Consider the following 16,414-nt stretch of genomic DNA (forward strand, 5'->3'; position numbering starts at 1 on the left):
TCGAGCTTTCGCTGTAGCTGCCCCCAGACTGTGGAACTCCCTCTCCCCCCTCATCCGAGGCTCTGACACCATCAACCTCTTCAAAACCAAGCTAAAAACCCACCTGTTCACACTTGCCTTCACGCAACACGCCCCTGCTCCCAAGTAGCCCACCCCTGACTCTTTTAAGCCACAGATTCCGTTGTTTTGTTTTGTCGTTTGTTTTGTTTGTTAATTTCAACCACTTCATCCAATTGGACAGCACCTTGCTTCCTTTTTATCTTTTATCTTATTTGTTTCTTCCTGTTGTTACTATACACAGATATTCATATTTTTTTTTATCTTTTTTTTTTTTTATCAAAATTTATATTTTTCCATCCTTTCCTTGTACAGTGTCCTTGAGTCTGAGAAAGGCGCTTCTCTCTTAACACTTTAATCGCCGGGAACGCCGTAACTCGTCTTTCCCCGCCATGCTCATTCTGCCGAAGACGCCGTCTTTGATATCAATATTTCAAAAATCTGTGATCGAAATCATATTTCTCCTCCGGGGACCTGAGATATACTGCTGAGCTCCACTCAACTGTCTAACGGTTCAAGAGCGCCATCTGGTGGCCGATCGGCAGATCGGCCAACAGGAAGTGACGCGCCAAACAGGAAGTGCTCATCCATATTTCGTCCGGGCACTCGCGATCGTTAGCCGGACTCCATCTCGACACACTGGATAATCAATCGCTCGCCCTAACTCAATAAACAACGTTATTTGGACGTATATAGTATTATACAACCTGGAAATGGTTAATCTAGATCAACATCCCATAATAGCAAAATGTCTACTCCAAGCTGATCGCCCAACGCCGCGAGGAAGGTACGGTGAGTTTATTTATTTATTTATTTTCTAACGTCTTCTATACTAACTGATCTGATGATCATATGACCCACCCTAGATGAATGATATAACGTTGCCCACGGAATTATAAACGACCCCCCGCCCATCCGGTCAACATCAGATGATACGTAGTAACGTCTAGAAGTACCTCCAGTTGAAATTTTTTATCTGGCACCGATCGCTATCAAACTGTATTTCATCATCAATATAATGCATTTGGGGCTATAAATCAAGTTCTGGAGAAAGCTGCAGAAAACGATAAAAACATACTTATACTTTAGACCGTATTTTAGTATGAATATGTGAATGAAAAAGTATAACGTTGCTACACCCTGAACAATAGATATAGGACATTGAATGGGCCATAATAATGTCAATTTAGCAATAGAATTTAAAAAGTTATAGCCCTGCAAAAAAGGGGAACTTCTCCATAGACAAATAGAGCTGGCTAGGGATGGTAAATTATGAATTTAACCATGGCGATCAAAGTGTTAAAATCGAATCTATTATTATTATTATTATTATTATTATTATTATTAGCTGAATGAATTGAAGTCTATGAGAAAACTGAGTTTTTCTTTTGTACACAATTTACCAAAATCCCTCCTAATCACAAATTTCTGAATGGATCATTATGATATTTGGACATGTTGTACATAAGGCTTCGCTATGGATCTTCTTTAAGCCATACCACCTTCTGGGGAAATACAACCTCTGGACTACTAACTACTACAGAAAAACTTGAGTAACAAGTTTTTCTACAACTCAAGTTCAGACCTATGTTACTCTATTTCATTAGCACTAAAAGTGATCTTTATTTATTGTATCATAAACTTCAGAATGTTATCTTTCAAAAGAGACCAGGCTCATGCATGTGCTATAAGTATAAAGTATAGTATTTCGGTTTGCAAAAATAGTATGCAGTCCTCAAAAACGAAAACTAGAATTGCCACTTTTGGTAGCGCAGGTTAAGAGGCCTTTATTTAATAGCTAATTCATTCACTTGATATTTTCATATAGCTACTACCTTTCATGGAAACCCACAGAATAGCTTTTTCTGCAAAAAGTTTAAACTCTTAAGCCCTAGCCATATTTTCAGCGAATTCGCCTAAAAATACATACCTAAGTAAATGGAAGATTTCTCCACTTCTACAAGGTCCATTTGCATGTTCTCGAAATCTAGGGACATCTATGGACATCAGGGAATGTATTCCCAGTGTCAGAAATATTGTGTCTGTTACTAGGTTTGAATAAATTGTAATGAACCAAAGGAGAATATAAAAAAAAAATCCTTTTTATTAAATTTTTTTTATCTTTGACGGTGAATACCACCATGCTAACATTGACCAGATGTGAATAATTGCCACTGAGCTCATTCAGCACCTTCTTGAGATCAAGTGTACAGAAAAATCTAAGCAACTGAATAAAGGGCAGATGATTTACAGGGGTTTTTACAGTACTGAATTTTGACATCCGGACACATGCAATTTGAAATATGAATAAAGAATATAGAATATCAGGCCTATAAATGACCTTATTAGGGCCAATTCACACATCTATGGATCGGGCCAAATCTCATCTTTCCAATGGCAATGAGTTCAATCTGGATTTAGTACTACCAGGCGCCCATGACCGGGCAGCAAAAACCACAAATGAAATCTACTGGTCGTACAGTTACTTTTTTGTAATGTAAACTTACTTTTGGCTGCGCCATTTCCTCGCATCAATATGCACCAGTTTCCGACTCAATGCGCTGAGATTTCTATAAACTCATATTTCACTAATAACACTTAAAATCATTGGTAAACAAACGTAGTGCTGAAAATATTAACTTTGACTGCTGTTTTTTTTTTAAATATTTATTTTTTAGCGTTTATCGCTTTTTGCTACTGGGCAGTCCAGTAGAGAGAGAGAGAGGAGGAACGGGAGACAGAGTGGGGGGAAGACATTCGGCAAATAATGACCGGTCCGGGAATCGAACCCCGGTCGGCCATGCCGCGACTCAGCGCGTTATGTGGTTCGCCACTGGGGCGCCCCACTGCTGTTTTGACAGGGTTAGGGTCTTTACTCTTGGCTACATTTAAAAAAGAAATGCAACTTTAATTAATACGTTCTGTATTGATCGATTTATGGCGTGATATGTATCTCTGCCCTGTACCAGGCCCATCAAGCTTAAGGGGTTAAATCATTCTAAAATAGCTTAATTGTTGGCAACAGGAGACAATAATTGGGCCAGTATTAGCCAATAGTCTGTTGGCCAAAAACACCTCTCCCAGAGTTTTAAGCTAGGCTAGTGGTCCGTATCCGCTTCCATTAATTGTACGTATTGGATGTATTGTGAATTCAGTGTTGGGCTGCATCATCATGAGGGCGTGGCGTGGCGGACTGACCGTGCTTGGTGATGTGGGAGATGCAGCGCTCGACGGCGGGCGGCGTGGAGCCCACGGTGCTGGGCTGCATCAGCTGGTAGAGAGACGCGCGTCGGGGCGCCAGGCTGTGATTGGCTATCGCCTGCTTCAGGTGCTCGTACCACGACAGACAGCTGTGCTCCTCTTCGAAGCGCAGCAACACGTTTCTACACAGAAAAGAAACGGTAGACAACAATGACAATTATATTATTCTGCCAGCTATGTTCTTCCTGGAATACAACAATGAGGTTCACATTTCTTTTCCTTTTTTATAAAACTAAAATTATTATATTTATATAGTGAGAATGAATACAATATAATGGTAATACAAAGTATGATGTTTAAAACATTTAAATATAATAAGTATTGAGTACAGTATTGTTATAATGATAATAATAGTAGTAGTATGTATGCATGTGTGTGTGTGTGTGTGCATGCATGTGTGTGTGTATACATGTGTGCATGTGTGTGTGTGTGTGTGTGTGTGTGTGTGTGTGTGTGTGCGTGTGTATGCGTGTGTGTGTGTGTGTTATATACCTTTCCCCAGTTACAAGTTCTATGGTGTTTTTAGACGGATTCATTTCTGAAGGAACAAAGGAGATAAGAGGAGAGGAGGTTGTTAAGTCCATGAGTTACAAGTACATACTACCAGTACATACTACTTACAAGAACACATACTAGGCTTAATTAAGTGTCAAGTCAAGTCTTTATTGATCCCCTTGGGGAGACTCAGGTGTCATAGCAGCGTGGGGGAGGGGGAGGGGAGGTACAGGCAGTAAAGATAATAATAGAAACAGACAGGACAGTAGAGTTCACTACAGTAAAGATAATAGAAACAGACAGGACAGTAGAGTTCACCACAGTAAAGATAATAATAGAAACAGACAGGACAGTAGAGTTCACCACAGTAAAGATAATAATATAAACAGGACAGTAGAGTTCACCACAGTAAAGATAATAATAGAAACAGGACAGTAGAGTTCATCACAATAAAGATAATAGAAACAGGACAGTAAAGCTCACCACAGTAAAGATAATAATATAAACAGGACAGTAGAGTTCATCACAGTAAAGATAATAATAGAAACAGGACAGTAGAGTTCATCACATGCCTTATTTCACCTTTCTGTGAGGGACAGCTGTCTATTTTTGCTTTATTTCACCTCTATGTGAGGGATAGCTGTCAATCCCTGTTCCCTGTGGTTAATTGCCTCATGGGTCGGCAGGTGTGTGGGCTTGATTGCACCTGATGCAGTGTAGCTGTGCCTATGGCCATGTGGAGTCTATTTAAGTTTGGAGATCGCAGTGTCAACTGCCTTTTCATTTCCTAGTGTTGGCTGTCCTTTTGGTCACGCTCATTATATTGAAGTGTAGTCTGATCTCCGATTCAGAATTGAGCTTTATGGTAGTCATTCTTATTTTAGGCTACTCACGTGATTCTACACATAAACTCCCTTAGTGGAGGTTTATCGTTTTACTTTTTCCAATATAAACTCCTTTATTAGGAGGTGTCCTTGTGGCTTATTTACTTTTATACTATACCTCTTTATTGAGAGTAGTCCTGTTTTTTGGGACTTGATTTATTTTCTTAATTACTCACTTTGAGTTTTGAGATGTAAAGGTTGTTTTCTGTTGTTAAATTTCCCCCCTCTCCTAAGATATCTGCGTAAGCAGTCTAGTGGTTGTCCGTTTCATGGATAACTTTAAGAGTCCCTGTTATCTGCTCATGACCCCCCCCCCCCACACACACACAGCCCTCACACACAGTAAAGATAATAATAGAAACAGGACAGTAGAGCTCATCACAGTAAAGATAATAATAGAAACAGGACAGTAGAGCTCATCACAGTAAAGATAATAATAGAAACAGGACAGTAGAGCTCACCACAGTAAAGATAATAGAAACAGGACAGTAGAGCTCATCACAGTAAAGATAATAATAGAAACAGGACAGTAGAGCTCATCACAGTAAAGATAATAATAGAAACAGGACAGTAGAGCTCATCACAGTAAAGATAATAATAGAAACAGGACAGTAGAGCTCACCACAGTAAAGATAATAGAAACAGGACAGTAGAGCTCATCACAGTAAAGATAATAATAGAAACAGGACAGTAGAGCTCATCACAGTAAAGATAATAATAGAAACAGGACAGTAGAGTTCACCACAGTAAAGATAATAATAGAAACAGGACAGTAGAGCTCATCACAGTAAAGATAATAATAGAAACAGGACAGTAGAGCTCATCACAGTAAAGATAATAATAGAAACAGGACAGTAGAGCTCACCACAGTAAAGATAATAATAGAAACAGGACAGTAGAGCTCATCACAGTAAAGATAATAATAGAAACAGGACAGTAGAGCTCATCACAGTAAAGATAATAATAGAAACAGGACAGTAGAGCTCATCACAGTAAAGATAATAATAGAAACAGGACAGTAGAGCTCATCACAGTAAAGATAATAATAGAAACAGTTCAAACAGGACAGTAGAGCTCATCACAGTAAAGATAATAATAGAAACAGGACAGTAGAGCTCACCACAGCGGGCTTTGTCCAGCATCAGCCTGAGTGTTTGCTGTGCGTGTGTCTGGGCGGGGTACACTGTAACTCCATCCCTCCGGAGCACGGCCCAGGCGTCTGAGTGCTCCAGGGCCCCGTCCACTCCCATCACACACACCCTGCTCACAGCGAGCACGCACACCAGCTCCGCCTCAGAGAGACACCCCGGGAGGATCGCCTGTGAGGGGATGCAGAGGGCACTGTGTCAGAGGCGCATCATTCAACATTCAAGATTCAACATTCAAGATTATTTATTGTCATGTACACAGTTAAACAGACAGTTTGCCGTACAATGAAAATCTTGGTTTGCTAGTCCGCCCTTCACACAAAATCACACATATCACACAATACTTAAAAAAAAATTAACACCTTCAAATTAAGACGATAATAAATAAAAAATTAAGTTGTTGTCGGGAGGACGGCGCAAAGACGTCAGCCACAGTGATCTTGACACCTTTCATCATGATCAAACATTTTAGATTAAAATAAATCACAGATTAGAGCTTTGAAACAATTGTCCTTTTGCTTGATTTTCATTGTTTTGACCATGTGACCTTTTTTTCCCCCTTTACTCCCGGCCCTTTTTTGAGGGCACTCCATCCACCCCCCCCTCTTTGGGGGACAACTTTATTATTTATTATACATTTTAACTATTTACAGTGCTAAATAAAATAAAAAAGTGTAGTAAAATAAGAAAAATAGTGACATTTCATTGCCCTCTCGGAGGGGGGGAACTCAGACTAGACATTGACAAACAAATTACAACTAAGGACAATGAAGGACAACAACGAATACACATGTAGGGGGTAAAGTAGGGGATGCTCGATATTGGCTTTTTTACCGATACCCCGATATTGTCCAACTCTTAATTTCCGATACCGATATCAACCGATATCAACCGATATATGCAGGGTTGATAATTTCAGGTAATTAACATTACATATCTCTTGTTGTGGAATTAACACAACATTATGCATACTTTTGACAATAAATAAAATCAGAATTTGTTCTTACTTGCTTGTCTGGGTAAATAAAGGTTATAGAAATGTAAAAAAAATAAAAATAAAATAAACCGATACCGATATTTTCCGATATCACATTTTAATGCCGATATCGGCCGATAATATCGGACATCCCTAATTACATTACATCACATTTACTTTACATTACATTACATTTACTTTCTACTGAACGCAGAGAGGATACTGGTATCTATCTTCTTGTCTGACTCAGGAGAAGATGGTTTCCCATAATATTGGCGTGTTCCTTTAAACCGTGTGGATTTACCTTGAGTATGTGAACAAGGTGAGAGAGTAAAGCTTCTTGGGTGTCTGCAGCACAATGCAGAGGGTCAGTCAACGTTACCACCAGTTCAAACTCATGACTGGGCCTGAAGAAAACACACACACAACAAAAATAGATGTATAAGTTATTTGTATCACATATGTCTTATTGTCAGATATCTGTCCTAAGAATGACAAAACAAAGTTATTCTGTACGTATTCTTTAATGGTATTTTATTTGTTTTGTAGGTATTCCTAATGCTATTTTAGTTGTTTTTTAGGTATTCTTAACACTTCGGACGCCATACCCGATGATATTCGGGTTAACTCGCCGAACGTTCAGCGCCAGGACCCCCGAAAACCCGAGTATAGTGGGGTTTTCATTGTTATTTCTTTTATTAGATATTTCCATTCATTACAGACACACGGACATCTGGGTTAACATGGGGAATCATTTTGAGAATGCCAATGTGCAATACCGGCCGCATCCACCCAGGTGGCAGTATCGAGCACCCTTTGAAACATGATATCTTGGCCTGTGGCTCGATCAGAGGTCTCCGGTCGGATTTCTATTGGTCTGGCAAGGGGACCGGTAATTGTCCCGATCGGATTGAGAAACGTGAATTCCTCTCGGTCCATGATGTGTGGCGGATTATGTTGGCGACACGATCGACACCAATACTGGGACTTGCGATCAGATAATTGGAATATTCTTTTTGGGGCACATCCTAGTGAAGGTAAGGCCTATATGGTATCAATCCTGCTGTGATCCAACCATGATTTCACTTCGATCACAATATATGTGTGTATTTTACAGTTTACTCCACAACGTGTTCCGTTGGTGACGATCAAAGCATAAAAAAACGACCCCCCCCCCCCACCCTTTCATGCATTCATGATGAAACATAATACCGATAATATAGATGTGATTTCAAAACAGTAGCGTGTACAGGCGAGAAATGACACATATTGCTGCATAGCGTCCTTTTCTGGGATTAGACAGGATTATTCTAAAACTATAGTCATATTCACCACGGTATAAAACGGGAATGTATGGATGAAAAAATTATTTATTTTTATCATATTGAACGATAGATACTCGATGTCAAATGGGCCATAGTATTCTATCCATAACTATAATATAGAATATAGTTATAGCCCTGCAAACACCCACGTATTCCTATACTTTAGAACGCTGGCCTTTTAACCACACATCATGCATATCGCTCCGGCGTCGAAAGGGTTAATGGTATTTTACTTGTTTTGTAGGTATTCCTATAATGGTATTTTTGTTGTTTTGTATAGTATGTATTCTTAAGGGTATTTTACTTGTTTTGTAGGTATTCCTAATGATATTTTAGTTGTTTTGTAGGTATTCCTAATGGTATTTTAGAGTTTGTAACTTCCTGGAAATCGGCAAGGAAACTATAAAAAAAAGGAAGGGTCATCACGTCACTGTTTTGCGCATGAACACACATTGGTGTGGAAACATTCAGTTCGGCCAACATTGAGTTGAATGGGATCAGCCATCTCCTCGTTTATAACAGGTTATTAATGCGGATGTCACAATCAGCAATTTGTTGCATTGTTAACTAGCTAATGTTTGATATATTGGTTGATGTATATTTCCTCTTTAAAATGTTAATACAGGCTTCAATAGAACTGGCACAAAAGTCTGATACCAAGCAGACCATAGAACGCTGGTATTCTGATGTGATGACCCTTCCTTCTTTTATAGTTTCCTTGTAAAATGGCCAAATGAGTGTTGATGAGTCATCCTGCACACAGGGTGTATTGCTAGCTTCCTGGTTTGACAGGAAACACATAAATATGCAGAATAATTTTTCTAGCCATTTCATGGGCAGCGCTATTATTTAAGAATAATATCATATGCCCAGCCTCGGGCAGCGCTACTATTTAAGAATATGTTGACTGTATGCCCAGCATCGGGCAGCGCTATTATTTAAGAATATGTTGACTGTATAAAAAATAAAAAAATAAAAATAAAAATAATATTATTAAACATTTTTTATTTTTATTTTGTACCTTTGGGGGGGGGGGGGGGGGGGGGGGGGTCGCGTTTAAATCTCGCTCAGGGCCTCGCATTTCTTCCAGGCGGCACTGACAACATGCATCCTAAATATCGAGTAAGCAAACCCTCACAGCCATGCTAATCACAGGTTAGTGCTATGCTAATATTTATCCACTTCTGTTATCAGAGATGATATGGCAAAGCTCCTGTGTGTTGCTTGTGAATGTATCTTGGTTCTGGCTGTACGGAATGATGGTCAGACACGTTTTTATCACATGTATTGTCATAGCTTAAACTTTAGCTTAAAGTTAGGTGGCTTGCAGGTGGGCTTGCCAACAGTGTGTGATGTCAGTGAAATCATCAACTCTGATTGGTCTACTTTTCAGAGTGTGATGTCAGTGAAATCAGCAGTTCTGATGTGGAAACATTTTTTGTTTTGTTACAATTCCATGTATTCTTATTACAAGAATTCTAGTGAAGTTATGTTGAAATGACTGGAGTAATCTGCTATAATTAAAGATAACGTCACTTCTAGACTGTAGGCACTTGTAGACACTTATGAGTAAGATTAAGATATTGAAACTCAATACAAGATAAACACATATGGATTTGATGAAGATGAAACAGCTTTTGAAGACACCCAAAGACAATGGGCAGCCTATATATCCAGCCATTACAGGTATCTCCAAAAGTTGTTTACATTTGATCAAATGACATGCAGTTGTATGCATGCACGCACGCACACACACACAAACACACACCACACACACACACAGCTGCCATCTTGCGCTCAAGAGACTGCAGACACACACACATACCCATCTAGTAGAAAGACCGACACCACTTCTCGTAGATCCAGGACATCACAGGCTGCAGAGTCGTTTTCCAGTGAAAACAGGAAGCGATCTTCCTCCAGTTTACCATGAAGTTCCTCTTCTTCATTCCCTGAAACACACACACACAGAGTGGGGTATGAGTCCTGGTCGGCACCTGTTCTGCAGGGAGGAGATCTGGGGGAGATAGTGTGAACCTCTGTGCAGTCGTTACATTCTCCCAGTGAAACTCCTCGCTGTCAAGTCAAGTCAAGAGTTTTATTTGTCACGGCATACAAGTATACAATGAAATGCGGGTGGTCTTGCCCGCAACGATGTGCAATACAGTGGTACAACATATAATAGAATCCAATAAAAACAACATTGTGCAATAAACAGTGCAATAAACAGGTAACAGGTAACATGGTGTGACATCTCGGTATCTGTACATAGTTATTTACAGAGCATATAGGACATGCTAGGTAGCTTTGGTAGTGCAATACACTGTTACTGTTGTTATACTAATTTAAAGTGGCCTGTCAGGTGAAAAGAAGCGGCTGGCGACTCCACATGTATCGGAGGAGGCATGTGGTCGTCTACACCCCCCGCACACAATTACCAGGGGGGGATTGGCATAACAACCAGGGGGGAATAGGCATAACGACCCGAGGGGAATAGGCATAACAACCAGGGGGGAATAGGCATAACGACCAGGGGGGAATAGGCATAACGACCAGGGGGGAATAGGCATAACGACCAGGGGGGAATAGGCATAACGACCAGGGGGGGATTGGCATAATGACCAGGGGGGAATAGGCATAACAACCAGGGGGGAATAGGCATAACGACCAGAGGGGAATAGGCATAACCACCAGGGGGGATTGGCATAACGACCAGGGGGGAATAGGCATAACGACCAGGGGGGGAATTGACATAACGACCAGGGGGGGATTGACATAACGACCAGGGGGGAATAGGCATAACGACCAGGGGGGAATAGGCATAATGACCAGCGGGGGATTGGCATAATGACTAAATTGGAGAGATGAGAAAAGGCAAAAATAATCAATCAATCAATAAATTAATCTCTATTCCAACCCTTTTTACAAGTGCATTATGCCAGGGATTACATCTCTAGTCACCAAATTACCAAAAATAAATTGGACACACCCACCACACCTGATCTCATGCCTGTACGTGTGTGAAAAACAGGGCCCCAATACTATCTGCCACATGTGACATCAAGCAGTCCCCTACCTGAGGGGGTGGAGTCCACTCCTCTATTGGCTGACTGGAGGAGGTAGGCAGGAGCCACTGGAGAAAAGAAAGAGAAGAAGACACATATGGAACAATAATCAACCAGTCAACCAATAAAAATACATATCCCTCCACACACACTTTAAATCAGTAGAGTAGGTCGACGAATTGGACATTAGACTCTTAGTTGACTGTATGTTGAATTTGTGAATGAATGCTGAACATTTTCAGTTGAAAAATATCTGCACTTCTCAGGCATCACAATATCATACGGATGCTTTGGTCTTTATTTAAAGAGCACAGCATTTAAAATAATCAGCACGTCTCAGGCATCACAATATCATAAGGTCCCTCTGCATGCACTCGTTCGCAGAAGGACAAACATTTTGAAAAAGCTATTTTACAGATTTGCTTTAGTTGAGAACACCCTTATACATTAAATGGATATTTCTGTTATGTATTTTCTTCAAACTTGCTGCTATTATTGATTCATTATGTCGGTGTCACATGCTATCATTAGGCTTTTCCTATTCATTGACATTAATTAATCAATGTCATGGAGAAGCGTAACGCTTCACGGTTAGACGAGAGCTACTGTAAATAGAAAGTTCTGAATATCCTTGTTTGAGAAGAACTGATGAATAAAAAAAAGTTTTTGATTACTGATTTTGGTATCAATTACCATGGCAACGGTTGAAGCTTCAAAAGCATTCTTATAAGCATCCTACAACAAACCAATGCAAAGTCAAGGGGGTCATGCTCCAGTCTGTACAACCTGTTTGAAGACACCTGAAATCTACTCTGTGTGCACTGTGGATTTCATTTCAGTCAGCTTGTATAGGTAGGAGCTTGACCCCATTGACTTTGCATTGGTTTGTGGCTAACTAGAGTTAAAGAAAACCGAACGATCCCTTTAATTCAGACAGCCCAATACAGCAATTCAATCTCAGGAAAGCCAGACACTTTTATAATCAACAACCACAAGAGTCAGGCCAACACAAGCCAGCTAAATGATGACAACTGAACAGCCAGACAATACAACAAACAACATGTCAACACCAGAAAGACAACAGGCAGTCAGTCAGTAAGCAAACAATAACAGTCAGACAGTAAGGAAATCACATAAAATATGTGAACACATAACAGGCAGACTACAAGAGTATGTGTGTGTCCTACCTGTGTACTCATTGTGTCTCAGTAGCTCTGTTTGCAGTGCTTGTCCCGCCTTCTCAGCCAGTGAGATGGGGGAGCATTGTGGGTCCTTCTCAAAGCACAACACCTGTAGGAATAACAGACCACGTGAGAAAAGAGTGCAGGATCCAATCTCCTCTTCTACGTCAAAGGTTAAAGGTCAATATGAAAATGATTAGAATTTCAAACTCCATTTCAAACTCCAAACGTTAGCTCCTCCAGATAGGCATAGTGTCTAGAATAGGATGGAGTTAAAAAAAATTGAGCCTGTTGCAACTGTTATACAATTACGAGACAGCTGATTTTACACAACATAAAACAGACAAACCTCATTAATGTTGGCTGTAGAGCTACAGTAGTTGGCCCTGGCCTTTACCAAGCTGTGCCATTCCAACAACAACAACAACAACATTTTATTTCATATTCCATTTTATTTTATTTCATACTTATCTTGTCTAGCACAGTCTCTGGAGCGTAACAGTAAGAAGCATTTTGTATAAAAGTATTCTGTACTTCTGTATGACAACTATTAAAGAAACTTGAAACTTGAACAACAACAACAACAACAACAACAACAACGACGACGACGACGACAACAACGCAGGATTTGGGTGGATTTTTCATTAACTCTTTCTCTGCCACGCTGGGAACGGGATATGGCTATGTTAAACCAATGGGGTCGGTCACCTTGTTTGCAGGGCTATAACTATATTCTATATTATAGCTATATATGCAATACTATGGTCCATTTGACATCAAGTATCTATCGTTCAAGATGTGAATTTTTTTCTCTTCATCCATACATTGCCGTTTTATACCGTGGTGAATATAAGTGGTTTTAGAGCGGTTTAGGGTAATTCCTGGGAGGCTAGTAATAGCCTGATACAGTACGTGTATTATATTAAATCCATTGGCATTTCATCCCTACACACGCTACACTTAAAAATTCAAATGCATATGATCTGTATTATGTTCTATCATGAATGCATGAAAGGGGGGGGGGGGGTCGTTTCTGATTAATTGATTGTCAATAACGGCATTCGTTAGTACAACCCCATACGCTGATCAGGGCGATGGCTATGAAAACAAGGCACAATCAAGCTGAAATTGACGTTAAATTGCTCTTACCTGTGGCCGGTGGGATAATTACTAGAGGTATCATTAACACATTGGGCGCCAAAGACTAGTTAACTTGTTTTTGGCCGCCATGCGTTGAGCGCCAAAGACGAGTAAACTAGTTTTTTGATCCTTTTTTCTTTTATTCGATTTTTTTATTCATTACAGGTTCACGGACCTCTGTGTTACCATAGGAAATCATTCTGAGATCCCTAGAGTGCAATACCGACCGCATCCTGCTAGGTGGCAGTATTGCCCACCCTTTGAAACCTTATTTCACACTGTGTCACATCTAATTTGGTCCGGGCGGAGAATTTAGACCAAGCCAAGTAAATCGCTTCATCCGATCATTTCGAGACGTGTTCAGCACATTTGAGACATATCTTGTGCCACTTCATGTCAGGGACCAGATGTACATCAATACTGGAAATCGCGATCAGGCAATTGGAATATTCTTTTTGGAATAACCCAGATAAAAGGTAAGGACTATCTGACGTCAATTCCACCTTGATCCTACAATGATTTCATATCGATCCAGCTGATCAGCGTGTGTGGTGTTCAAAACGAATGCCGTTACTGGCGATGAGAGCATCAAGAAATTACATACTACCTATTATATACATTTGATTTGGAAATAGTAGCATGTCCAGGCGAGAAATGCCAACGACTTTAGCAAAATTCACATAGCGCCCTATAACTCAGCTTTTCAGGAATTAGCCCGGATCACTCTGAAACTATACAATATTCACCATGAGATAACGCGCAAACGTATACATGAAATAATTTACTCTTTTTTTCATGTTCGACGGGAGATAGTAACTGTCAAATGACCATAGTATTGTCTCCATAGCTATAATATAGAATATAGATATAGCTCTGCAAACATAGTGACGCACAGTGAAAATAGTACTCACGTAACAAACGCAACAGGGAAACAGAAGTAATGACCCAGCAAAGGACAGCTGGGTTGACAACACTTAAATACCAGGACTAATTAGAGACAAGAGGATGATTAGTGAAATAACACACAGCTGGGGTAATGACTAAACATGAAACGTAGCAGGGGAAATATACAAAAACATGACAACACCAAACAGCACATAGATACAGACACAAGCGGAGACAAAACTAAATTAGACAATGGGGCACAGTAAAGACAACAGATGAACACACAACAGATTGGTGATGACAGATAGGACATTAATAAATAAAAGTCAACAAAGATGAATGCACTGAACTAGTCCACCTGGTGGTTGAGAGACGTAGTTCAGGCGTGGGAAATGTCCATGGACAGATGAGGGTTGTGACGCAGTACCAGGGGGAAAATGTCCATGGACCAATGGTGGTTGTGGAGCAGGACCAGGGGGGACCGTTACACAAGTCTATTCTGAGAGGGTGACCATTTTGGAAATTTTTAACCATGGGAATTGTAGTTTATTTGCGGCCATTTTGTAATAGACATCGCTAGCTGTCGATCAGTGTTGGAATTTTTCAAAACGACAAAGGAGGACAGGAGGAGGAAAAGAGGGGACCTGAACCGATTCAAAGCAACTATGAAGAACGACAAAGGGACACGAGAAAGGGGAATGAAGGGACACGGTGATCCAAGGAAAGATACAAGACAAAATCAATGCCGAAGAGTACCCAATACAAACATACACACGGGGACCTGGGGATGAGAATATATGCAACAGAGGAAAGATAATTGAACAGTTACCCCAAGAAGTATAAAACTATAGCACCAGAATTTGGAATAATTAACACTATGATTTACAATACACACGTTATAGACAAACGATTTGAAATTTATTTTAAAAAGGGACACACTGATTAGGAAACATATTGGGGAATAATACACAATGGACTGGTATGAAGCAACTACAGGATTACACGTGACACACAATACAAATGAACATGAACATAAGAAAGACGGATTCAGAGCATTGACCGGGAGCTCTGAGGCCGTCCACAGAACAATGTTGGACTTATATAGTGCGCATTTCGCCACTAGGGGAGATGGCGGGAGGGGGGGGTCCCTCTTATGGGGGTCTGGGAGGCTTAACACAGCCACATTCAACGGGCCCATGTTAGTGTGTTGCTATGTTATTGATGTCATTGTAGGTATTGTCTAAGTGTTGTATGTCTGTAAATGTGAATACAAATTTAAGTAAAAAAAATAAAAAAAAAGAATAAAACCACTATATGGTCATGTATGTAGGCCTAATTACTAGAGACATCATTAAGAATAAAACCACTATATGGTCATGTAGGCCTAATTACTAGAGGTATCATTAAGAATAAAACCACTATATGGTCATGTAGGCCTAATTACTAGAGGTATCATTAAGAATAAAACCACTATATGGTCATGTAGGCCTAATTACTAGAGGTATCATTAAGGCCTTAAACCAAAGTGTGTCTCTCCATTTGGTGGAGAATCAAGACTCATTTTCTCTGCATTCCAGTGCCACATTACATTTGAGTTGGGCTCAAGGAACCAAAGTTACAGGTCAGAAGGTCGAGCCGACCTAATGGCTCCAGTGGGAGATGGATGTTTAGACAGGGGGGCCTTGGGGGGCAGTGAGAGTGAGGCAGAGAAGAGGATCTTGGCACGTCTGTATTTAGCTGGAGTTGAGAGTATATCCACTGCTCAGCTTAAGGATATTGTAACCATTCTCCATTTAAAAACCTGTGTTAACCAATGTGCAATGTGTTAGCCTGTGTTGGTCGTGTTTGTATCTCAAGGGGAGCATTAACTCATTCCGGGCCAACAGCGCCCTCTGCTGATGGCCCTTCCGTGCCAACGCTATAGCCAATGGAGAATAGGACTTATTTGCGAGTACTTAAAACATATCAAATATAATAGCAATAGATCTAAATAACAC

General features: G+C 40.2%; 1 protein-coding gene across 1 annotated transcript in view; it reads right to left on the reverse strand.

Annotated features, from left to right (window-relative positions):
- Positions 1-16,414, reverse strand: part of LOC311246450 (uncharacterized protein) — a 73,692-nt gene that overhangs the window by 13,950 nt on the left and 43,328 nt on the right. Inside the window, exons 12-18 of the mRNA XM_084336604.1 lie at positions 12,399-12,501; positions 11,223-11,279; positions 9,972-10,098; positions 7,126-7,228; positions 5,818-6,016; positions 3,811-3,856; positions 3,256-3,440 (exon numbers count right to left, since the gene is read on the reverse strand). Of these exons, the coding sequence (XP_084192730.1) occupies positions 3,256-3,440; positions 3,811-3,856; positions 5,818-6,016; positions 7,126-7,228; positions 9,972-10,098; positions 11,223-11,279; positions 12,399-12,501 (820 nt within the window). The remainder of the gene's footprint in view (positions 1-3,255; positions 3,441-3,810; positions 3,857-5,817; positions 6,017-7,125; positions 7,229-9,971; positions 10,099-11,222; positions 11,280-12,398; positions 12,502-16,414) is intronic.

This window comes from Notolepis coatsorum (genome assembly GCF_963971535.1).
Source record: "Notolepis coatsorum genome assembly, chromosome: 19".
Lineage (NCBI taxonomy): Eukaryota > Metazoa > Chordata > Actinopteri > Aulopiformes > Paralepididae > Notolepis > Notolepis coatsorum.